Source organism: Microtus pennsylvanicus, chromosome 3 (assembly GCF_037038515.1).
Source record: "Microtus pennsylvanicus isolate mMicPen1 chromosome 3, mMicPen1.hap1, whole genome shotgun sequence".
Lineage (NCBI taxonomy): Eukaryota > Metazoa > Chordata > Mammalia > Rodentia > Cricetidae > Microtus > Microtus pennsylvanicus.
In genome coordinates this window covers 82,008,462-82,035,802 of record NC_134581.1, presented here as the reverse complement: position 1 = coordinate 82,035,802, position 27,341 = coordinate 82,008,462, and the positions used below count along the sequence as shown (strand labels likewise).

At 36.9% G+C, this 27,341-nt stretch overlaps 2 protein-coding genes across 2 annotated transcripts; both read right to left on the bottom strand.

The window, feature by feature from the left end:
- Nucleotides 1-4,646: 4,646 nt before the first annotated feature.
- LOC142847134 (olfactory receptor 8G17-like) lies at nucleotides 4,647-5,582 on the bottom strand. The gene has a single exon (XM_075967863.1). It carries the CDS (start codon nucleotides 5,580-5,582, stop codon nucleotides 4,647-4,649), a length of 936 nt encoding a protein of 311 aa, XP_075823978.1.
- Nucleotides 5,583-12,062: 6,480 nt separating this feature from the next.
- On the bottom strand, nucleotides 12,063-13,007 carry LOC142847133 (olfactory receptor 8G1-like). The gene has a single exon (XM_075967862.1). The coding sequence runs from the start codon at nucleotides 13,005-13,007 to the stop codon at nucleotides 12,063-12,065; it is 945 nt and encodes a 314-aa protein (XP_075823977.1).
- Between the last annotated feature and the right edge of the window lie 14,334 nt (nucleotides 13,008-27,341).

The following is a 27,341-nucleotide window of genomic DNA, read 5'->3' as shown; positions in this document are numbered from 1 at the left end:
ATTAAATATGTGCTGTCTTCAGTAATAAGGTCTTACAATCAGATTCTGGATGGAAACTTTCTTAATTGTCATGTTGAAATATCATAACAAACTTGCCATAATGAGTGCTCATACCTCAAGCCTTGCTTGGATATCCTGAGGGTTTCCTATTCTTGATATTTAACCTTAGTTTTTCGGTTTTGATGAAGAAGAGAGAAATTGCATTGAATTCTGTGACTATTTTTGAAAGAATGCATTTATTTTTACAATGTTAGACCTACTAATGCAACAGTATGGGAGGTCTTTCAATCGTTTGTTATTTGTCCCCACCTTTTATGTCATAAACTTGTATTGTACAAGTCTTACATTTCCTTATGTAAATTTATTTCAACATATTTCACTATGGGACCTTACCATGAATCATATTCTTTCCCTTATTTACTTTATTTTTGTATATAGGAAGTCTACTGATCTTTCTGTGTTGATTTTGTATATTTATACATTGATAGATGTTTCATCAGCTGTATGTGCTTTCCTGTGGGTTTTTAAGGTTCTCCTTTGTATAAAATTATTTCACCAGCAAATAAGGATACATTGATTTCCTTCTCTCCTATTTGTACCTATTCTATACCTGTTGTAATGCTTTGGCTAAGATGTAAAGGTCTGTATTTCACAGGAAAGAATAGAAATCCTTGTCTTATTCATGATTTTAGTGAAAATATTTGAATTTTCTCTGTCTAACATAATGTTAAATGTAGGATTCTGTTTTTTTTTATTATTTTGTGATATGTATGTTGTATTCTCCATAAATTTTATTATGAAAGGATGTTAAATTTGTCAGGCCTTTTAAACAGCTAATGACAAGATCATGTTGAAAAATGAGCTGATATTCTGATATGTTCTTATGTTTAGCGTTTTCCCATTATATCTTTATGTTTAGTGCTTTTACTATTATATTATAAGGGGGACTTTAGCTCTCTATTTGGTGTCCCAAATTCTTTTTGCACCTTGATTAGCATCTTTTTCCTTAGATTTAGGAAAGTTTCTTCTGTATGTGTGTGAATATGTGCTACCTCACATCACTGAATTTCTTTCTTTAAGACTTATTCCTCCTGCTAAATTTCCTGAGTTTTTTGCTTAAATATTTATAAAACCATTTTCAAGCACTTTATTTTGACCATATTTTTAAATTTCCATAGCTAACTCTCCCATCACTACTCACTAAATTTCATCTTCTCATCACACCCTTTCTCAAAAAATCAAAACAAAAGTTAAAATAAAAGAAAAAAATGAATACAATTATGAAGTCCATCTCTTGTTAGACAACTGTTAATGAGCATAAAGCTTGACTGGAGCATGGTTGATAAATTTGGTGTCTATTGAAGAAAAAAATTTTCACTCTCAGATTTGGAACTGCTCCTTCAATAATTTTGATAAATGTATTTTTGTGCCATTATTTGTGTTTCTTCTTCTATGCCCAAGATTCATAGATTCCATGTTTTATAGGTTCCTATGACTTTGTTAATGAGATTTATTAAATTTATCAATTTCTTTGGCTAAGTGATCTACTTCTCTGTTTCTAATTCTGATACTCTATTTTCCACTTGATACATTCAATTGTTATGAATTTTTATTGAATGTTTTGTTTGATTTGTTGAATTTTACATTTCAAATTTTATTCACTTTGGGTTTTCTTTAGAATTTCTACCTTTTAATTAATTAAATTACATTTCATATTGTTAGTTGTTTTACCTATTTCCTTAAAGAAATAGTTTGTATTTTCCTAGGCTACATTCCAGGAATAATAACATACTTGGATTCTTTGATCATATTTATAATTTTATTTTTTATCATTGGCCTTTATTTTTATGTACATCATTTATTATGGAAATAAAGCATTTTGTTGTTGTTGTTTTTGTTTGTGGATGTGTGTGTCTGTGTGCTTTTCATCCTTTTGCTATGGGACAGGTAGAAAGCTTTTTTTGTCAGAATATCTTTGGACCACCAGCCTGTATATAATGACCCATAGACTAATCATTAATTATGAAAGCTTGAAATTAGCTTTGGCTTTCTCCCAAGTAGTTCTTATGACTTAATATATCCATATTGTTTTAGTTTCTTTCTGCCATATGGCTCCATTACCTATTTTTAGTATGACACATCCAACTGGCTCTGAGTCTGCTGAAGATATCACACACCTGCATGTCTTCTCCAAGCTTTTCTTTCTTGGTACAGAAGTCCCACCCTTAAACTCCTGACTAACTATTGGACCTTTTAGCTTTTTATTGTAGCAGTCAAAACAACACTTCTTCAAACAGTGTGCAAATATCCCACACCACATGGTCATCTGGAGTTAAGTCCTTGGTAGTGTCTCTCAGATTGAATATCTGTCCAGTCCTTGGGGTATGGTTGTTGGGATCTCTGTTATTTCTTAAAGTTGTCAGGTTTTTTAGCAATCAGATGGTTATTGTTTTTTTTTCTTTGTTTTGTTTTGGCTTTTGGGTTTTTTGAGACAAGGTTTCTCTGTAGCTTTGGAGCCTATCTTGGAACTAGCTCTTGTAGTCAGATGGTTTGTAATGTTAAGACTTGGGGGCACTCAGTGTTGATATGCGATTGGAATATCAGAAGTGATTCCCCCATGCATGCTGAAATCCTAGGGTCATGCTGAGTGATCCTGTGATTGCTATCCCTGCCCCTTACTGGATACAGAAGCAGGATAGCTTCTCTCCCTCTCACAACAGGGAAAGATGGCCCCACTCTTCACCATGGATATGTACTTCACTTGGGCAGCACACTAGAGCAGACCCTGTTATCTGGGATGCAGAAGAGCCGACCCTGAAGACTGAGCTGAAGCTCCTCTTTGCTGTCATCTGTCTTGCAGTGGAATGAGTGAGGGAAAGATGCCCAGTACCCCCAATACAAGAGAGTCTGCATCAGTGGGAGAAGTCACCCTGACCATCAACAGCTACAGCACACAGGAGAGCAGACGCTTCACCCTGGCAGGGAAGCAAACTAAAGCTAACTTTGCTGTCAGCGATGCAGTTGAGCCAGGCCTGAGGGTGAGTGGAGAGCTTATCATGCCCCCAATATGACCCCATCCCACCCCATGCAGCTAACCATAAAGAGGGCCTTGCATCTTTTCTGGGCAAGACAGTGAAGCTAGCCCTGTGGTATGAAGAGTGGGTGAGCCTCACCTGAGGGCCTGAGAACAAGAGAGCTGGACATACTGCTTATTGCAAGCTGCTTTTGAGTGGGCTGACTGAGGCAGTGCTGAAGGTGGTGAAGACGAGAAAACTGGCAGAATGACCAATCCAGCTACGACCCAGGCTCAGGAACAGGGCTCTGAGTTAGCCTAGCCCAACATCTACCTTATCTATGCACTATCATAGCATGTGAAGGGGAGGAATGTAAAGATTCAAAACTGCAGGATCTCAATGACAGTGAGAGTCCATTGTCCATGATGTAGAAGAGGCTAGAGGCTTTGAACCAGACCAATGACTCATGAACATTAGCAAGCAAAGAGGAAAGGACTAAACAGTGAATTGTATGACCTGACCTATGGACCACACTACAGCTTCCACAACAAGATTCTCTGCATCCTATTCCCTTTTCTGCTTTTGTTTTTGATTTGTTTGTTTACTTTATTTGTTTTTGTTGTTGTTGTTTTTCTTTTACGTTTCCCTTTGTTTGGGGGATAGTTTTAAGGGCAGAGGGCAGATGTGGGAAGACAAGAAGATACGTGGGATCACGATTATGATGTAAAATTTGCAAAAATCAATAAAGGTTTTTTTTTTTTTAAAGTGATTCTAGTTAAGTCATGGCAAGGTTCAGCTTCTTAGCACAATAATGACCCAGTGGTGATCGTGTGTTCTAAGTGTAACCTTCAGAAGTCTCTGGGGGTATACACAGATGTCTCTGTGTTCTTCAGGTGACCAGGACAAGGATCATGGCACTGAGAAGAACAGGCTCTGTCTAGATATCATGTGCTCTAGGCTGTGGCCAGAGGGGAGGGGGTGCTGTTTTCACAACACCAAGAAAGACAATATCTCATAAAGGATGATACCTGAACTTATCCTTTGAACTCCAATGCATGTGTGCACTTTCACCCACATATATGGAGTCATGCTCATTAACACACAAACATACACATAAGCACCCAAAAATAAAATAATAAAATAAATTTAAAAGGTATTATCATACTTATGTTACAATATATTTCAGAAAAAACTCATTTTTAATATTTTTTAAACTTTCTCTAGCAACATAAGAAGGCTTTCAGTTGTCTTACAGACACTAGAAGAGTTTGTGTAATTTATATGTGATATATTTTAATCATATCAGAAAATGTTGAATGAAACAGGAAATGGTTAACAAGCAACAACTATGTTGTTTATATATTGACTATCATATGCATATCATATCAAGAAAATTATTAAGGGCTGATAGTAGCAAACACATTCCAGATACTAAGAATATAACATTGACACCAAAGAAAAATATCTGAGGGGGTAATATTGGGAAAATAGTATTAAGACCATAAAAAAACAACGTCATAGACTCTTATGAGATGAAAAAATTACATAGACTGACTAAAATAAACCATATCCAATTCATACCATGCTGTAGCCACAGATTAAGAGCTAATGAGATATTTTGCACATTGTTTTTCACAAGCATGATCTTTTTTCTATCATTTTCTTCAGTGCAATATTGACATCCTTATTCCTCAGACTGTAGATCAAGGGGTTGAGCATGGGAACAATGATAGTGTAAAATACAGAAGACACTTTGCCTTCATCCATGGAGCTGGAAGATGATGGATTCAGATACATAAAAGCAGCAGAACCAAAAAAGATAGCAACCGCTGCAATGTGGGAGCTGCAGGTGCTGAAGGCTTTGAACCTGCCCTCAGTGGATTTAATGCGGAGTATGCTGATAATGATGAAAACATAAGAACTAAGGATGGTGAGGGTTGGGGCAATGATATTAATGCCACTAAAAATTAGAATCATCAATTCATTAACATAGATACTAGAGCATGAGAGTTTAAGGATAGAAATAAGGTCACAGAAATAATGATTGATCAGATCAAATCTGCAGAAATGAATCCTAAACATACATCCTACATGAGCTGATGCGCAAACCACACCTATAATATAAACTCCAAAAACAAGAGAAAGGCAAGCCTGTTGAGACATGATAACATTGTAAAGCAAGGGGCTACAGATGGCAACATAGCGATCATATGCCATCGCAGCCAGCATGTAACATTCTGAAATAGCAAAAAGAAGAAAGAAGTAAAGCTGAATCATGCACTCAGTGTAGGAGATGTCATTCTTCTCCACCACAAAGTTCACCAGCATTTTGGGAGTAATAACAGTAGATTGGCAGAGATCAATGAAGGACAGACTGCTAAGGAAGAAGTACATGGGGGTGTGCAAGTGGGAGCTGAACATGATCAGGATGATCATTCCCAGGTTCCCCAGCACTGTGAGCAGGTAGATTCCAAGGAAAAGGAGGAACAGAGGCAGCTGCAGCTCTGGCTGGTCAGTTAACCCAGAGAGAAAAAACTTGGTCACTGTGGAGTGATTACCGTTTTCCATTCCCTCTGTCCAGATTCTGAAAGGAAAAAATAATATGGTCTTTTGAGAGACATGGTTGCTCTTTTTTTGGAAGAGACCCCTTAAATTCTCTATGATCACTTCCTCTGTACAATCTTCACTTGGTGGAAGTTATCTAACTTATCTACTGACCTTTAGATTCAAAATTAATAATGTTTTATAGAAAACATTTAATTTGTGTTTGTAGTGTTGAAAAGTTTTATATTGTCTATATTCTATAATCAGCATGTCAAATCTTTGAACCTAGTGTTTTCTAAGCCACATCATTTACTAAAACACATATTTGGAAAAATGAAGTAGCTTGTTTGAATCATGACTTTAAAATATTTTAAAGAGAATAATTTCATTTAACACATAAATGGAAGAGACTTATCAAACAAATGTTTTGTTAACTATATTTAACCAATTATTAAGCAAATAACAATTACTGACAAAATTCTGGTAATAATGCTATTAGTGTCCCATTTTTTTTCTTTTTTCCTTTCAACTTCTGTGAATTAGAAAGTATGAAAAGCCAAAACAGAAAATGAATAGTTACAGATTTCTTTCCTTGTTCTGTTATAAAGTGAACACATATATTAACGATTTCAAACAGTAAAATTTCATAATAAATTAGAAGTTAATAATTTATATTTACTTATAATACATATAAGTGAGCCCAAATTTCCTCTGAGAAACTCCTACAACTGACAAACACTTTGAATCAAGTATCTAGATACAAAATCCACTTACATAAATCAGTAGCCCTCCTTTAACAAACTGACTGAAAAAGAACCCAGAGAAAAACATACAATACAACATCTTATACAATAGCCTCAATTAATATAAAATATCTTGGGCTAACTCTAAGCAAATGTGTAAGAGATTTTCATGCTAAAAGCTTCAAGTATTTGAGACAGAAAATGAAGATAGAAAGATCTTCCATGCACAAGGTAAGTAGGTTTCACATAGCAAAAATGGTAATACTACCAAAAGGAGTCTACAAAGTCAATGCAAATTCAATATAAATTCAAGATTCCAACAAAAATCTTGAAGGGACAATTCATACAAAAACCCCTTCAATTCAATGTAACAATGAAATTCATAGACCCCTAGAAAACAAAGGGAAATGTAGACTTCTTTGTGAAAATACAAATCTTATAACAAATAATAGTATATTACTATAGGTTGGCCTAATACCTTATTGCACAGTGATACCTTAAAAGTTCTTTGATATGGCTTCTCAGCTCACCTACTATTGTATTGGAATACAGCCAAGAGGTCAAACTGATGACTGATGGTTGAACCAATGGGCCTCTTAGTGCTCACCATTTGCCATAGCTCTGCTCCTCATCCCAAGGTTTTGCACATGCTTGAACTTCTTCTGTAGTCCATGGACTTAGCAAGCACTGATATAAAGCTATTATGATACATTTCACAGTTTTAGGTGTGGCTGTTCTTGCTAAGAAAAGTATATTGGCATGATTAAGCCCAGAAGTTGTAGGGTGCTTGGAAAATCTTTTAGGCGATATAATTAGTATACAGCTTATGTGTTGTATTATAGTTTATGATGTTTGAAAACCCAGAAGATACACTCTTTACAAATCATAAGGAAAAGTTATGTCAATTTGATATTTTAAAAGGGAACAAATTACTTATCCCTGCTCATGGACTTGCATAATCCTAAATCTGATGATAACTTGTTTTCAAAGATATAGAGAAAAGACTCCATGCATTCATTTTGTGAAGCCACAGGTGTTCAGTCATATTGGTCCTGGTAAATTCTTCATGCATACCACCTACCTTTTCCGTCTGTGGTGGAAGCAGATGCCTACTTAAAACTCCTATACTATGTCACAGTCATTTGATTTTATATATTTTAGTTTGCTGTTCATTCTACTTGCAAGAATGTCACCAAGTACCTTTTATTTGTTATCTGGTAAATACATATTTCCTTTTATATCCATTCTAAAGCTATGGTTGACATGGGATGATTCTCCATTATTGTGTATTAAATTCATCCTTCCTATAACCTACTCAGAGTGTTGTAAGTGTTCTGAACTGCACACTTGCTTCTTGGCCTGTCAGCTACCCTACTAACCAAATGACAAGTTGGACTTATTTGCCTATTTCTCTAGAAATACAAGTTTGCCACAATGCAGGTTTATAAAGTTTCTTTCAACAGTAAGTGAAGAATAAAATTCTGCCTGACTTAAGACAGGTATTACTCCAGACATCAGAATCCTAAATGACCTGTGTGGTAATAGGAGACCAACACACTCACCTTACTTCTGCTCCAATTCCCAATTTCAAGTTTATTTACCAATCGCAAATGGCACTGATCTTAGAATTGGAAGAAGCATGTTTCCAGCATTCTACAGTTAGTATTGGGAAACCCAGACCAAGTCTTCAATGGCAACAGTACCTGTGAGCCAGGTCTGTATCTCTTGTGAGCATCTTTCAGGATCACTAAGTTTATGCCTCTGCAGATTATATTTCACATGTACCGTAACTAGAACAGCTGTGAAGCACTGAGATGAGTTTATCCTCTTCAGGTACTGTCTGTCAGCAAATAAGCATTCCCTATGGACTCTCATTATTCAAGAAACATGCTCCTGAGAAAAATAAGTAATTATATATACAAACTCCCTATCTGCCTAGTTATTTTTCGAATTGGTCCTTGTCATTTCTAATCTCTCACATCCTATTAAAGATTTTTGAGTAGGTGGATCACTAAATATCTTTGTTAAAATACTTACTCTGGTCCAGTAGATGTGGATGGGTGTGAGATTTTATATAGTTCTTAGGAATCTCTAGCTAATACAATAGACAGGTCACACACTGAGGAATCCAGTGCCTTTGTTGATGAGTTATATCTTGTTTATTATATGTTTAATGATTTAAAAATACAAATCTAAGAAATTCCTAGGAATCCACATGGATGACTCCAGCCAAAGCCCTAAGCAATAATAAAGAGGGTACCTGAACTGGTCTTGACAGATTGGTTAGATTGATGGAAACAGGGGCAGGGACACACAGTAGAGCTCTGGGTTGAGCTCCACGGGTCCAGCTGTAGAGTGGGAGGCATGAGAATTTGAGCAAAGAGGTCAAGACCATGATGGGTACATCCACCGAAAGAATTTACCTGAGTTCACCAACTCCAGCCGGACAGGGGAGGAAAAAGCATAGGACCAAGCTAGACACTCTGAATGTGGGGGACAGTTGTATGGCCAGGGCAGACTGTGGGGCCACTGGCAGTGGCACCAAGGCCTATTCCTACTGCTTGTACTGGCTTTTTGGAACCCATTCTCTTTGGATGGATAACTTGCTCAGCCTAGACACAGTAGTAGGCCTTAGATCTTCCTCAAAATCATGTTCCTTATCCTTTCTGAAGAGTGGATGGGGGTGGGGTGGTAGGAAGGTAGAAGGAATGGGAGGAGGGGAGAAAGTGGGAACTGGAATTGGTATATATAATAGTTTGTGGTCTTATTTTATAAAAATAAAAGAAAAAAATCTATTCAGTACTTAGTAGATTGCAAAACTATTGTTAACAGTATCCCAAGAATAAAAATGACCTTCGCTCTCTCCTAATTTACAAAATCCCAGAAAAATAAGAGAATTATCTAAATAAAGGGGATTATGGGCACCATTAGTACTATATAAGAAGATGAGATATTTTATGACTTGAATAGTTAAAAACCAGAGCAATCCAAATTCTCAACTATTAAAATCTTTGTAGAGCAATCAGGGTTCCCTGACCTGTGGGAAGCCCAAGCACCGCCCACCTCTATCCAGGTCTAGTAAGGTGAGCATCCAAACTGCCTAGGCTCCCCCAAAGCCAATACTTGCAGTAGGATAAAAAACCCACTGCCATTGTTCTTGAGTTCTCAGTAGTCCTCATTGTCAGCTATGTTCAGCTAGTCCGGTTTTATCCCATGCCAGCTGGCCTTGGTGAGTTCCCAATAGAACATCCCCATTGTCTCAGTGTGTGAGTGCACCCCTCACAGTCCTGAGTTCCTTCCTCGTGCTCCCTCTCCTTCTGCTCCTGATTTGGACCTTGAGATTTCTGTCCGGTGGCGGTGGCGGGGAGGAGGCAGAAATCCTTAAATAAATAAATTAATTAAAAAAAATCTTTGTAAAACTGGCTTAATTATCTTCTATGATGATAAATTTATTTTGTTTTCCTAATTTGTTCCTTAATTTTCTTTTAAAAGCAACAAAATAATATGTTCTCATATTAAAAATTATCCTATAAAAGATAGTTAATACTTTATGCCATTCAATATTGTGCACCAGATTAATGTTCTAAAATACTTAATAAAATGTTGGTGCTAATTTGCATAGTCTCATAATTCAGGAAACAATTGCACTAATGTGCATATTTAGTAAGTCAGTAACTTATGTGAGATATTAGAAATTCTATAAATTTCAAAAAAATCTTAAAATATTATGTGGGTAATAGTAGAAACAATTAAAAGTTAGTGGTATTTACACAAATATATAGTGCCTATTTCCAAGCATTCTGCATATCCCATTTTTAAGACGTGTAGGCTCTTGATTTACATCTTATTTTTATTTATTTTTACTAATATCATTAATTTATATACATATATATTATTGTAGTTGAGTATGTTATTTCCACCAATGCATAATAGATTGAAATGATAATTGCCTTAATCTTAGATCCACAGAGATCATGAATGCTTAGACATATGCTGTTACAGTGAGATTCAACTATATGCTGTGCTAAATTTGACACATAGCATAGTTTCAGAGTCTCCAATGGCAGTCTCTAGAGTTGTGAGCATTTTGTTTATCTCTCTCTCTCCTTCATCTAAGGTCCTGGGAAACCTTAATATGGAGGACCTAAAAGCCTGTGAATAAAAATAGTAGACTAACTGGAGAATAATCTATGTATTTAGCTAGTCCCACCAAAAATAAGTAAGTATATAAATAAATAATAAATAGATAGGTGATAAATAGATAAGATCAAGTGTAAAATATATGTCCTTGATCTGTGCTTTTTAATAATTTAGTGTTTTTCTGCTTCTTGCCACGCTTATTCCAGTTTATTTTACATATATGTCACTGAATATGCACCACAAGTTTTCTTGATATTATCACAGTGGAATTATGTTCTACTTTTGGTATAATTTTCAGGAGTATAAAGGTTTGTGTTGTTGTAATTAACACTATTCCACAAATTTACGTTGTTGATCATGAAGTGTAAAACTTAGTTGTTTTTAAGTTTACAAACTTGATAACCAAGAAAAACTAAGTATTACTTTAAAGACTTCTTTATGAAAAGGTTTTAATCAATTCAGAAATCATACATTATCTCAATTGGACCTGTTTGCCAGAGAAATTCTGCCCAAGACTAAACCTTTTAAATTTTATGTAAAAAAATCAAAATGTCTTTACTATTTAATGTATCCTTAAAACATGCATACAAATGAACTTTAAAAAAATTATTAACAAAATTTTACTGAACTAAATCTAGTTTAAATATAGTGGTAGCTCTTTGTAGTGATATCAAACCATTAATAAATGGGCAAAGTACAAATATCAGAAGCATCTCTAAATATTTCATGAAAGAATAAGGAAATCATTAAGGGTATATTAAATTTGACAAACCATTCTAGCACTGGGACAGCAAAAGCTTTAAAAACAGTAATTTCTGCTTAGTTGTATTAGTCACAATGAGTTTGGCTAAATCTCAGAAGTACAAACTCAAATGATCAATGGAGAAACCACAAGGATACTGGAACAAGCTCAACACATAGAAGTATATATAAAAATTTTGAAAATTGAAATCATGTGTCTGAAATAATATACATTAAAAAAACACATAATATCCATTGAAGAATAGGCCAGCAAGTGGACTTTTACAGAGTAGAGATTTCCAGACTATAAATTACAAGCATTAAAGTTCTAAGTACTATATCCTTACACATATTTATACTTAAATGAAAAAAACATTTAAAATCATACCCTTTTATTGAAAATGAGAAAGAAAAATTTCACAACCAACTGTACAGAGAGATGTAAAGTTGATGGGGTTCACATCAGGTAAATAGTTGATGCCATCCTCAGTATTTTGTTTACTAGAGTCTCTATGATGTATATATAATAACTTTTATATATCAAATAGTAATTTGTTTGGCCAGGCAGAGATGCTGCATGTCTTTAATTACAGCAATCAGAAGGCAGAGGCAGCCAGATCTGTGAGTTGAAAGCCAGCCTGCTTTATAAGAGTTAGCTCCAGAACAGGCCCCAGAGCTACAGAGAAACCCTGTGTTGAAAAACAAACAAAAAAAGAAAGAAAGAAAAAAGAAAAACATAAAGAAAAAATAATAATGGGCAATTATCAAAACGCAATATAATAAAAATTTATTAGTGTTTAAATATTAATAACTGGATTAAAATGAGAAATATGTGGTCAAACCATCTCTCAGCTGATGTTTCTATACTAATAGATAAATCTTAGTTTAGTTTACATGAACGATTTCTGTCTAGTATTTTCTTCAGGGCAACACTGACATCCTTATTCCTTAGGCTGTAGATTAAGGGGTTCAGCATGGGCACAACAATGGTATAAAACACAGATGACACTTTCCCTTGTTCCATGGAGTTGACGGATGATGGCTGTAAGTACATGAATGCAGCCGAACCAAAGAAGACAGTAACAGCAGAGATGTGGGAGCTGCAGGTGCTGAAGGCTTTACACCTGCCCTCAGTAGAACTAATGGAGAGGATGCTGGCAATGATGAAGATGTAAGAAGTAAGAATAGTTAACGTTGGGACAACAATGTTAAAAGTACCAAAACATAGTATCAACAACTCATTAACATAAGTGCTAGAGTGAGCAAGCTTCAGGAGGGGAAGAAGATCACAGAAATAATGGTTGATCACATCTAAGTTACAGAACTCAACTCTGATCATGAAGCCTGTGTGAGCTGATGCACAAACCACACCAATAATATACACCCCTGAAATCAGGGAACTGTAAGTCTGATGGGACATGGTTACATTGTAAAGCAAGGGGTTACAGATGGCAACATAGCGGTCATATGCCATTGCAGCCAACATGTGACACTCTGCAATGGCAAAAATGAGGAAGAAGTAGAGCTGAGTCATGCATCCGAGATAGGAGATGATGTTTTTCGCTTTCACAAAGTTCACCAACATTTTGGGGGTAATAACTGTGGAATGACAGAGATCAATGAAGGACAGACTGCTGAGGAAATAGTACATTGGTGTGTGCAAGTAGGAACTGAGCCCAATCAGGGTGATCATGCCCAGATTCCCCACCACAGTGACCACATAGATTCCTAGGAAGAGGAGGAAGAGAGGCAGCTGGAGACCTGAATTCTTTGAGAGCCCAGTTAGGATAAACTCATCCACTGTACAATGATTTCCTGATGCCATATCCTCTGTTCAAATCTGAAAAAGAAAGAAAAGTAAGTCTGTTACAGTGCTTCTTATTGTTTTTAATATATAGAAGAAGTTTGTCTGCATATACCTTTCAGCTATAAGAGATTTGAATCTCTTTATGATAACCAAACCTACAGAAATATATGTAAATTTACTTTTTTAATTTAATAATTATTTATTTTATTTTTTTATTGAAAAGAAAAAAAATTCCGCCTCCTCCCAGCCTCCCATTTCCCTCCCCCTCCTCTCTCCCCCTACCCCTACTTTTTTCCTCCTCCCTCTCCAGTCTGAAGAGCAGTCAGGGTTCCCTGCCCCATGGAAAATCCAAGGTCCTCCCCCCTCCATCCAGGTCTAGGAAGGTGAACATCCAAACTTGTCAGGCTCCCACAAAGCCAGAACATGAAGTAAGATCAAAACCCCGTGCCATTGTCCCTGGCTTCTCATCAGTTCTCATTGTCTGCCATGTTCAGAGAGTCTGGTTTTATCCCTTGCTTTTTCGGTCACAAACCAGCTGGCCTATAATAATTGTTTACTACATAACTCTGAGAAGTTTAAACATTTTAGTGAGTTCACAGCAATGAACTTAAAGCTTGCATCTCCTCCCTGAGGACTACATCTCAAAATATCCTAAGGTGTTATGGATGCTGCCAATGGAGAAAAACAAGCAATAGTCCCAACCAACTACAGATGTTTGCTCCATAACAATTGCAAGCATGGCAAGATGTCCTCAAGAGTGCAACAATGGCACTGAAATCATGGTGGTAATCAACAGCTATCCAATTGGAATTAAGAGCTATAGAAAAACAGGCTATATAGTGTAATTTAGCGCAGTTCTCACGCCTCATGTAGTCATAGACCCTAGAGGAGAACCTAATATGCTGCTAATTCTATTTTATTAACCCAGTATATTTTTAAATGTATTTAAAGTACTTATTCTTGCAACTACAGGCATATTTAACTCACTTTTCACATTAAAGAAACTTCTTTCTGTAGCAGATGAAGACCATTAGAGAAAATCATAACATATTAAAATGCAGATAACTAGCTATAAGGTTCCATTCCGCAATGCGTTTATAACATGACATCTACCCCTAAGACTCGGGGAACAAAACAAGACAGAGGTGAGAAGATTATAAGAACTGGAAGACCAGGAAGTCTATCTAAGAAAGTGTCATGTGTGGCAGGGAAGTTACACCCAAAATATCTCTAACTGTTTTTGCCTAAACAATAACAGCACAACATCAGTTGACATGCCAAGCAGATGTGAAAAATAGTATCAGGCTTTTCTGCGTAGATAAAGAATCACAGCAATCAATGACTGGTAAGAGAGGCAGAATCAGTTTTGTAAAGGGTTGAACCTCCTAGAAGTTATATAAACCCAAGTGTTTATTCCTAAATGCACATAAACAATGCTGAATGATCTCAGTGGATTTGTGTATATGTATGGACATATGCATACATACATGTATTTGTATATGCATGTACATGTATGATGTATATGTGTATGTGTTTGTGGGCATATGTATGTGTGTGTGTGTGTGATAAATGTTAAAGAGAAATTTGTGGGCAGAGATGTGAATAGAAATGAAATCATGTATCAAATTAGCAAAAATCTTTTAAATTAAATAAAAAAATGATATTGGCACTTACAAATCTTAATACTTAGAGTCTGTGTCAAGAAGTAACAGTGACTGACAATCTGAAAGAAACCCTTCCTGAAAGCAAAGGATTAAATATCCCAAACTCTCCCTGGAATGGGCAGAGCTCTTCATTTCAGACATTGTGTGTGTGTGTGTGTGTGTGTGTGTGTGTGTGTGTGTGTGTGTGTGTGTATGAAAACCAGTATGTCCAAATAGTTATTTCACATTTTATTAATTGAGCTTGGTATTTTTCATTTTCATACATGTAAATTTATGCTTTAGTTGTTCTTTTCTTCTGTCTCTATCTACTCCCTGTCATCTATAGAGTTAATTCTCCCACATTCTTGTGTTGTTGTTTTGTTCTATGTACATTAAGTTTATCTAAAGCCATCTGTATGGCTGTGGTTCTGAATTGTCCAATTGAATTTGGAGAGCTTACCAATGAGTACACAACTTAAAGACAATATCTGCTTCTCACTCAGACATTTTCGGTAGCCATGAACTCAGCACTGAGGGCTAAGCTTCTGTTGCAGCTCTGCTACCCAGAACAGATTGTTGTCTGAGTCAGTCTTGTGTACGCCCAGTGCAGGCAACCAGAGTACCAGAATGCGATAGTAGTGTCACACCCCAGAGATGGTATTTGCTATTTAATATTATTAAATTTAAATAACATCTGTTTATGCCGTAATGTTATCAACTAAGTAGACAAATCTACAAATAGGCCATCCATTGCTTCTGAACTGATTCTTGTTGGTGTCTGAATCCATGGTTAAATGGTGAGAGAGACACAATGTCAAAGCAGCTGTCTTCTTACTCACGTCCAATCATCTACCAGTCATGCTTTTTTTGTTATTAATTTTTTATGTCTTGAGCTAATAACTGTATAAAGTAAATGGTAACTTCACAATAAACAACTAGATGTGGTAAGTCAATCAGAAAGCAAGTAATTATTGAGTGTGGTTGTTACTAATAGTCTACCAAATATTAAAGCAGTCATTACTTGTGAATTGTCATTGCATGAAAAGCAACAATGTACTGAGGAAATCCAGGCTCTAATATTATGCTCTGCTAACTTAAATTATTACTTGTTAAGACATTTTATGTGTTTTGATTTTACCTTGGGATGGAAATTTCATTTTCTTCAAAAACATTCAATTTTAACAACTTTTAAATTAAATCACTTTTAGAGTTGCAGGTTTTGCTTAGCTTTGTCTTTAATTGGTAAATTTGTTCATATATTTTCTTTATAAGAAAGCTAGTTATTTTTAGACATTAAACAATTCTTTAATATTTTCTTTCAGATATTTTAACCTCAACTGTTTTAGGTTATCTCCAAGTTTTCTTCAAACTTATTTTGTTGTACTAGGAAGATAAATTTTAGATTTAAAATATTTTTTATTTTTCATAATTTACTTTCTACTCAGGAATGTGCTTTTGCACACATAATGATTACAATGATTAGCATTTAAGGTAACAGAGCTTACAAAAAGTCATATAAAAATCAACAGAAAATATTAAATATTCATTGTCACTAATAGTTAATGAATTTTTTTAAAAAATACACCCTATGCACATCTCTATTACAATCAGATAAAATAGTTGTGACAATGCCTACTGTTGGCAAGGAATATCCAGATATTACACAGATCTGTGTACAGTGTGAAACTGCTCTCCTAATTTAGAAAACTGTCCCATAATAGACTCTAAATTTAAAAGATTTTCTTACTGCCACTCAATAGTCTGTGGCACAATTATTATCCAGGAAAATGTCAGCCATTTTCTGACAAACAGTGTGTGCAAAAATGTGCACAGTAGCTTTATCCGTGACAACATTTTGCCACTCTCAACATCCATGTTCAGCAGATGCAGTTATGGTTTATGTACATTACAAGTCTTTATTAGATTTTGATTTAGTGTGTGTGTGCATGTGCGTATATTTGTATGTGCGTGTGTGTGTTGTGTTCACAAGATAGTGCTACCATTGGGATCAGAGAACAACATGAGGGAGTTAGTTCTTTCCTTCCACCAACATGAATACTGTGAGTTAAACTAAAGTCCTCAGCTTTGGTGAGAAGTCTTACTACTTGATAATCAATTTACCAATTTCCAATATGCAGGTGTTTTTGCCCATTTTTGTAGCCTCTGGTCATTCATATACACAGCACATATGTATACATGCAGACAAAAGGCCACAAACATAAAATTTTATATAACTATATACATAAATAAAAATAATTTAAAAAAGCCTACAGACATTCACAATAATGCTGTATAGTGAGGTTACAAAAACTAGAGTAAAGTCTGAGAGGCATACAATTTCAGATGGCTTCCCAACCAAATTAAGAATTATGGTGTTAAATATGTTTTATATTTTATTATTTGTAATAATATTTTATTATGCTTAATAATCTTCATAAGTTATTTATAGAACCTTGAAAATTATATTTGTATGTAAAACAAAATTTGTTCCTCAATTTTCATAAAAACAAGATAGAGCATTGGAACATCTGTTTCTTACTTTTTCTCAAAGTTGCTTCAAATCTGATATTTGAAAATGGCAATTTAGGTGAGGCTGTAATTTAGGTGTCACCTGCAGAAAAAAAAATCACTGAAGATCAACATTAAAGCTCCCTATTTGGCTCTTGGAATTGTTCTTCATTACTAGGATGATGTTCACTGTGGTTGAGAACTCAGATTAAAAATGTTTTATGGATTCCCACCAGCAATGGGAATCCATAAAACATTTTTAATCTGAGTCTCCTAGCTGAACATAGAGGACAATGAGGAATACTGAGAACTCAGGAACAATCGCAGTGGGTTTTTGATCCTACTGCACGTACTGGCTTTGGGGGAGCCTAGGCAGTTTGGATGCTCACCTTAGGAGACCTGGATAGAGGTGGGTGGTCCTTGGGCTTCCCACAGGTCAGGGAACCCTGATTGCTCTTCGAGCAGATGAGGGAGGGTGACTTGATCGGGGGAGGGGGAGGGAAATGGGAGGCGGTTGCAGGGAGGAGGCAGAAATCCTTAATAAATAAATAAATTAAAAAAATGTTTTATGGAGTTAAACTTATAAGATTTTCATTTATAAATTAAAACCAAGCTTGGCAGTGTGGGCAGTCCTTCTGTCTATGTGTTGCTTTCATTGGTTAATGAATAAAGAAACTGGCTTGGCCTGATAGGATATAATAGAATTTAGGTAGGTGGGGAAAACTAAATGGCATGCTGGGAGAAAGGATGCACAATTAGGAAGAAGCCATGTAGCCTCAGGAGACAGATGCTGGGAATTTTACCGGGTAAACCACAGCCACATGATGATATACAGATTAATAAAAATGGGTTAAATTAATATAAGAATTAGCCAAAAAGAAGTTAGAGCTACTGAGTGAAGCAGTGTTTTAATGAATACAATTTCTGTATGGTTATTTTCGGGCTAAGCTGGCCGAGCGGCAAGGACAAAAAAGTGGGCCCTCCTCTTACAGCTTGGTGTTAATTCCCCATGATTCAATATTTCCCTTATATCTGATAGACATAAAAGATTATATAAGCAGAAACTCATAATGACCAATTGTTTGTTCTTTAATACCATCTATTATTTGTAAGTGGCAAAGTCTAGCCAATGTATTCTTCTGTTGTCTAGTAAATCTTTTGCCATTTTTAAATTCACTTAAAGGCATTCTACAAACATGCTCCAACTCCTTGTAATTGACTGAATCTTCAGGAAGGGGAATGTGACTCACACACCCTATGAATGTCAAGAAAATTTTTGTGTCTAGACATAAAGCAAAGAAAACAAAACCAACCTACAGGCTATATCCCCATAAAACCTCAACAACAAAGAGAATCCTAAGAGAGACATACATGGATCTACAAAGCAAGGAGAAAAAGACAAGATCTCCTGAGTAAATTGGGAGTGTTTTGTGCATCACAGGAGATGAGTAGAAGGGGAGGGGGAGAAAGAGAGGAGAGCAGAAAAAAATGTATAGCTCAATAAAACTATAAAGAACTACCTCCCACAAAGGTTGTCCATTCCAAGGTGGTCAGATCTGATTATGTTCATACACCACACACACACACACACACACACACACACACACACACACACACACTTAAAGAAGATGTTATGAATTTGGAAGAAATCCAGGTAGGCATAAGAGGAGTTGGAATAAGGAGGAGTGATGTGAACAAAGTTTTCAAAGGAAAAAAAAAACAGCTTGCTATCTCAGTGGCCTAAAATAAATCTTGTCCTCAATAAATCTTTCATATGTGCACAGAGCACCCAAAGCCAGTTATTTTTCTTGCCTCAGTTTTAAAATATAAAGTAAAAACTAAGGGTTTGAGTGGAATAAGAAAAAAAAAACAATAAAGGCATCTCAAAAGAAACATATTTGTTCATCAAGACCTAACATAAATTAAAAGGATCTTTAAAGCTAAAACTGATAAGCTTTCATAGTCTGAGAAAACTTCAAAATGCAGGCATAAACATTTATAAAGTCATCTACCATTAGAACACACCAAAGGAGAAAAACATACAAGTATCTTAACAGACGTGACAAAATCTGCTAAAATTCAGCATCCAGTCATGATTTTAAAAGTATTCAGCCAACTAGAGCTTGAAAGGATCCTGTTTACAGAAAAGACTGTAAGTCCAGAATTTAAGATTTAGTTTTGTGCCACTTACTGTCAAGATGATAGTCATGGGTTAGCCGGTACCGACAGCATTTTCAAATGTAAAGATAAATAAATGTAGAATAAAAATAAGAAAGAAAAAAGAATAACTGCGTGAATTAGTTGAATAACTAAAGGTATTGAGGACTATTTTCCCAAAATCTCAAAAGTGATTATTGTAGGCTCGTTCATCACAGTTTGGGATGAACACTCCTTTTTTTTCTGAAAATCTTAAAGCCAAAGAGTCCTTGCCACATGCAAAATCACAGATTCTGATGTTGGGCATCACAGGTACTCAGCATCCTACTATCTTTAGCAATAAAAGCCAAGACCTAGTCCTCAGTCTCAGCTTTTTGAAACTGGTTTAGTCAGAGGTCAGCACCCTTAAAAGCTTCTGCAGATCTAAGATAGCACATACACTCACCTTCATACTCTCAAGAGTGGTACCTCCTCTGTTCTTCTGATGGTTTACCCTGAGTCTATAATCTCAGTTACCAAATAGCATGAAACTGCATTCTCCAAAGGTTTACAGTGCTCAGGGAGAAGACGTTTGAAAAGAGGAGTAATTGCCTTTGCCATTTCCCAGTAGGCTAATTTTTACTTTTTTTAGTCATTATTATTTTTATTATTTTAGGTTATAATGTAATTAGTTCATTTATTCTTTCTTTTCTCTCACTCTGACTTCTCCTATGCAGCCCCTTGCTGCCTCCCAAATACATGGCCTCTTTTTTTTTCTCTCACAGAATTAATTTTTATTGTTTGGAAACTTTTTACATGCATATAATATAATAAAATCTACCCCCATTTCCTCCACCTATTAATACAACTTTAGCCTTACAAATTTATGCATTCTTTCTCCTTTTAGTATTTTAAATTTAAAATTATTTTAAGGTTTTAATGTATTTTCTTTAAAATATAATTATATCATTTCCTCCTTCTATTTCTTCCTTCTATTAATCCCGGGTTTCTCTACCACTTTTACTTCAAAATTTTATGCAATCTTTTACATTTTATTTTTAATTAAAAATTAATATTTAATTTTGTTTATAAATTTTAAAGCATTTTTATTAAAATATAATTACAACACTTTACCCATTCTATTTACTTACACTAAACTCCCATCACTAAAATGAATTCCATGTCCCAGGCCCCATTTTCAAATTCAGGAAATTGAAATAAAGTGGAGGTGGGCTCCAACTTAGGAGGGGTAATGGAAGAAAGAACAAAAGAAGGTGGAAAAAGGTCCAAAGAACACCAAGGCTGATTGGTAAAGCCCCAGGGAATCAGAGAATTATGATTTTACATTTATCTAAATTATACACACTACTGATTAGTATAGGTAAATCACACACTCCATACAAATTAATGGAATTATTTCAGTTGCTCTGGCAATGTTCTCTACAGGAATCGGAATGTAATAAAAACCTTCAGTACCAGGCATAAGGCACATCTTCCTAATGATTGGTGAGACTAGTCCAAATAAATTCTAGAAGAATACAAACTATTTCTGTTGCCCTTAGTTGCCTCTCACAGGTTGAATGTGAATCCCTACTGCTGAAGAAACCATTTACGAAATATAAGGACACAGTCTAACTTCCACTGTAGCAGAAAATACAGGTATGAACTGCAAAAGGAGTGAAACAGTTAATTGGCCTACCCATCTGTGGCACAAATGAACCAAAACAATGACAAACATGCAAAGTATCTCTAAATGTACAATAGTGGCACTCCCATGTTAATGATAACCAAAAGCTTTCTGCTTGGTCATAAGAACAACTCACCAAGAAAGAAATCATTATTGGTATCAGAAACCTAGCTAACATCTTAGAGATAGTGAGGTTGTGGATCTCAGGAGAGACTCCACTAAAGTGAACAATAGAGCAGCACAATTTGTATTACATCCTAAACATCCTTATGTCCACTGGTAAGTGTATCTATCAACCCTGACAATTAAGTTTCTCTTTACATCAAAAAGAGAGCATCTCAGGAAACCATAACCAGACCCTGTACAAAGATATGTGGACACTGGGGAACTAAGTTCCAGTGTATACATCTATAGCATAGCTCCTGCATGGATGGCCCAAAGCACAAAGCAGAAGAGGGTGAAGAATGATTATAAGAAGCACAATAGAAGAAATGTGGTGTGAAACAATCTTTCCCAGACATGGTTGAATAAACAAAATAAGAACAATGGCAACATCAATAGAAATGTTAATTCAGAATGGGAGCAATCTTGCAGGTTCCTGCATCTAGACAAGTAATTGGAGACAAGTAATGATGCTGAAGGAGAAAGAATTAGCATCTCCGTTATATTAGTCTTCAAACTGGTAATCCAGAAAGAGTGATCAGCTTGAACCCACATATACTCAAGAAATCACAGACTCAGAAAGCTGTTGTTGTACATTTTTGTATATGTTTTACAAGAACAATAAAAGAGACCTCCTCTCTCTTCCTATCCCATCCAGCTTACATCCAGATCCCCCCACCTTCTGTTTCTCTCCCCCCTCCCTTCCCTGGTGGCAGAGAGCCTCCCTGCTCTGCCTGCTTGGGCGCTGGGTCCTAACCCCAAGCGTAGGGTAAAGGGGAGCTCGGGGGCTTCTTTGTCCCCATAGCCCGCCTGCAGCAAGCAGGGTGGGCCCTTTGTCTGCGAGCGAACCAAGCAGCACGGAGTTTTGATCAGGGCACCTAGTGAGACATCATTGTGGTGAGTGAGTGCTGCGGCACCCGGGAACAGCCCGCCTACACTTCCTGATCAACCTACAGGGCTACACTGCCCGGTACCTCCTCTCTCTTCCTATCCCATCCAGCTTACATCCAGTTCCCCCCACCCTCTGTTTCTCTCCCCCCTCCCTTCCCTGGTGGCAGAGAGCCTCCCTGCTCTGCCTGCTTGGGCGCTGGGTCCTAACCCCAAGCGTAGGGTAAAGGGGAGCTCGGGGGCTTCTTTGTCCCCATAGCCCGCCTGCAGCAAGCAGGGTGGGCCCTTTGTCTGCGAGCGAACCAAGCAGCACGGAGTTTCGATCAGGGCACCTAGTGAGACATCATTGTGGTGAGTGAGTGCTGCGGCACCCGGGAACAGCCCTCCTACACTTCCTGATCAACCTACAGGGCTACACTGCCCGGTACCTCCTCTCTCTTCCTATCCCATCCAGCTTACATCCAGATCCCCCTACCCCCTGTCTCCCTCCATCCCTCCCTTCTTGGGGCAGAGTGCCTCCCTGTTCAGCCTGCCTGGGCGCTGGGACTGAACCCGAAGGTGAGTGCAAAGGGGAAGGTGGTAGCTCCTTTGTCTCCATAACCTGCCTGCAGCAAGCAGGGTGGGCCTTTGTTTGCAAGCTAACCAAGCAGCAAGGAGATCGGAACTGGACTCCAGGAGAAACATCACGGGGGAGTGACATCACTTGGAAGGTACATCAGTTGGCAAGAAGACCTGATCCTGTAAAAGAAGATCCATAGGAGAATATTGGAAGGAAGAGATGGGGAGACGCCAATGCAAGAATTCACCCTACAATCTGAAAAACAACACGAAACCACCAGAAGCCAGCGACCTCACAACAGGAGGACATGAACACCTTAATCATGAAGAAGGAGAAAAAACTGACTTCATGACAGTGATTGACACCCTTAAACAGCATATAAAAAACGCCCTTATAGAAATGGATGAGAAGTATAACAGAAAGTTCGAGGAATTGAGTAAATCAGTGAATGATACCCTAGGAAAGCAAGGAAAAACAATCAAGCAGATAATGGAAACAGTTCATGATTTGAAAAATGAAATGGAGGCAAAGAAGAAAACACAAACAGAGGGCCGGCTGGACATGGAAAATCTAGGTAAACGAATAGAGACTACAGAAACAAGCATAACCAGCAGAATACAAGAGATAGAAGAAAGAATATCAGAGTCTGAGGATAACATAGAGAAAATAAACGCACTGATCAAAGAAAACAGCAAGTCCAACAAACTCTCATCACAAAACATTCAGGAAATATGGGACACAATAAAAAGACCAAACCTAAGAATAATTGGAGTAGAAGAAGGAGAAGAAGTGCAGCTCAACGGTCCAGAAAATATACTTAACAAAATTATAGAAGAAAACTTTCCCAACCTGAAGAAGGATGTACCTATGAAGGTTCAAGAGGCATACAGAACCCCAAATAGGCTGGATCAAAAAAAAACATCCCCTCGCCATATAATAATCAAAACACAAAATATACAGAATAAAGAAAGAATATTAAGAGCCGCAAAGGAAAAAGGCCAACTTACTTATAAAGGTAAACCTATCAGACTTACACCTGACTTCTCTATGGAAACCATGAAAGCCAGAAGGTCCTGGATAGATGTACTGCAAAAACTAAGAGACCATGGATGCAAGCCCAGACTACTATATCCAGCCAAGCTTTCGTTCACCATAAATGGAGAAAACAAAATTTTCCAGGATAAAAACAAATTTAAGCAATACGTAGCCACAAATCCAGCCTTACAGAAAATAATAGAAGGAAAATCACTAACCAAGGAGTCCAACAAAGACCTCAATAACTCAGACATCTAGAGACCCTTCACCAGCGCAACTCAAAGAAGGGAAACACACAAACCCTACTACTTAAAAAGTGACCGGAGTTAACAACCACTGGTCATTAATATCACTTAATGTCAATGGACTCAACTCACCTATAAAAAGGCACAGGCTAAGAGACTGGATACGAAAACAGGATCCAACATTCTGCTGTCTACAAGAAACACACCTCAACCACAAAGACAGGCACCTACTCAGAGTAAAGGGCTGGGAAAAGGCTTATCAAGCAAATGGACCTAAGAAACAAGCAGGTGTGGCCATACTAATTTCTAACAAAGTTGACTTCAAACTTAAATCAATCAAAAGAGATGGAGAGGGACATTTTATACTCATAACAGGAAAAATTCATCAGGAAGAAATCTCAATCCTGAATATCTATGCCCCTAATATAAAAGCACCCACGTATGTAAAAGAAACATTGCTAAAATTCAAGGCAGCCATCAAACCGCACACACTAATAGTAGGAGACTTCAACACTCCTCTTTCACCAATGGACAGGTCAATCAGACAGAAACCTAACAGAGAAATTAGAGAATTAATGGAGGTAATGAAGCAAATGGACTTAACAGACATCTATAGAATATTCCACCCAAATAGGAAAGAATATACCTTCTTCTCTGCAGCTCATGGAACCTTCTCGAAAATTGACCACATACTTGGTAACAAAGCTAACTTACACAGATACAAAAAAATATTACTAACCACCTGTGTCTTATCAGACCACCATGGATTAAAGTTAGAATTCAACAACAATGCTACCCCCAGAAAGCCTACAAACTCATGGAAACTGAACAGTCAACTACTGAACCATACCTGGATTAAGGAGGAAATAAAGAAAGAAATTAAAGTCTTCCTTGAATTCAATGAAAATAAAGAAACAACATACTCGAACTTATGGGACACTATGAAAGCAGTCCTGAGAGGAAAGTTCATAGCACTAAGTGCCCACTTAAAGAAAACAGAAAAAGCACATATTGGAGACTTAACAGCCCACCTGAAAGCTCTAGAAAAAAAAGAAGCAGACTCACCTAGGAGGAGTAGAAGACTGGAAATAATCAAACTGAGGGCTGAAATCAACAAAATAGAAACACAAAAAACAATCCAAAGAATCAATGAATCAAGAAGCTGGTTCCTGGAAAAAATCAACAAGATTGACAAACCCCTATCCAAACTAATCAAACGGCAGAGAGAAAATTTGCAAATTAATAAGATCAGAAATGAAAAGGGGGACATAACCACAAACACAGAGGAAATTCAGAGAGTCATTAGATCTTACTACAAAAGCTTGTATGCCACTAAACTGGAAAATGTAAAAGAAATGGACACTTTCTTAGATAAATACGATTTACCAAAATTAAATCAGGACCAGGTGAACAAGCTAAACAGACCTGTCAGTCGCGAAGAACTAGAAGCTGTTATCAAAAACCTCCCTACCAAAAAAAGCCCAGGGCCAGATGGTTTCAATGCGGAATTCTACCAGAACTTCCAAGAAGACCTAATACCTATACTCCTCAATGTATTCCACAATATAGAAACAGAAGGGTCATTACCAAATTCCTTTTATGAAGCTACAGTTACTCTGATACCAAAACCACACAAAGACTCAACCAGGAAAGAGAATTACAAGCCGATCTCACTCATGAATATCGACGCAAAAATCCTCAACAAAATACTGGCAAACCGAATCCAAGAACACATCCGAAAAATTATCCATTATGATCAAGTAGGCTTCATTCCTGAGATGCAGGGCTGGTTCAACATACGAAAATCTATCAATGTAATCCATCATATAAATAAACTGAAAGAAAAAAACCATATGATCATTTCATTAGATGCTGAAAAAGCATTTGACAAAATTCAACATCCATTTATGTTAAAAGTCTTGGAGAGATTAGGGATACAAGGGTCATACCTAAATATAATAAAAGCTATATACAGCAAGCCGACAACTAACATCAAATTAAATGGAGAGAAACTCAAAGCCATCCCGCTTAACTCAGGAACACGACAAGGCTGCCCACTTTCGCCATACCTCTTCAATATAGTGCTGGAAGTTCTAGCAATAGCAATAAGACAGCATAATGGGATCAAGGGGATTCGAATTGGAAATGAAGAAGTTAAACTTTCGTTATTCGCAGATGATATGATAGTGTACATAAGCGACCCCCAAAATTCCACCAAAGAACTTTTACAGCTGATAAACAGCTTTAGTAATGTGGCAGGATACAAGATCAACTCCAAAAAATCAGTCGCCCTCCTATACTCAAAGGATATGGAAGCAGAGAGGGAAATCAGAGAAGCTTCTCCATTCACGATAGCCACAAACAGCATAAAATATCTTGGGGTAAATCTAACCAAGGAAGTGAAAGATCTATTTGACAAGAACTTTAAGGCATTGAAGAAAGAAATTGAAGAGGATACCAAAAAATGGATGGACATCCCTTGCTCTTGGATTGGGAGGATCAACATAGTAAAAATGGCAATTCTACCAAAGGCAATTTATAGATTCAATGCAATCCCCATCAAGATCCCATCAAAATTCTTCACAGATCTGGAGAGGACAATAATCAACTTTATATGGAAAAACAAAAAACCCAGGATAGCCAAAACAATCCTATACAATAAAGGATCTTCTGGAGGCATTACCATCCCTGACTTCAAACTCTATTACCGAGCTACAGTAATGAAAACAGGGTGGTACTGGCATAAAAACAGAGAAGTCGACCAATGGAATCGTATAGAAGACCCGGACTTTATCCCACAAACCTATGAACACCTCATTTTCGATAAAGAAGCTAAAAGTTTACATTGGAAGAAAGAAAGCATCTTCAACAAATGGTGCTGGCACAACTGGATGTCAACCTGTAGAAGAATGAAAATAGACCCATATCTATCACCGTGCACAAAACTCAAGTCCAAATGGATTAAAGACCTCAATATCAGCCCGAAAACACTGAATCTGATAGAAGAGAAAGTGGGCAATACCCTACAACAGATGGGCACAGGCGATCGCTTCTTAGGTATAACCCCAGAAGCACAGACATTAAGGGCAACATTGAATAAATGGGACCTACTAAAACTGAGAAGCTTCTGTAAAGCAAAGGACACTGTCACTAAGACACAAAGGCAACCTACTGACTGGGAGAAGATCTTCACCAACCCCGCAACAGACAAAGGTCTGATCTCCAAAATATATAGAGAACTCAAGAAACTAGACTTTAAAATGCTAATTAACCCAATTAAAAAATGGGGCGCTGAACTGAACAGAGAATTCTCAACAGAAGAAGTTCAAATGGCCAAAAGACACTTAAGGTCATGCTCAACCTCCTTAGCGATCAGGGAAATGCAAATCAAAACAACTTTGAGATATCATCTTACACCTGTAAGATTGGCTAAAGTCAAAAACACCAAGGATAGCCTTTGCTGGAGAGGCTGTGGAGGAAGGGGTACCC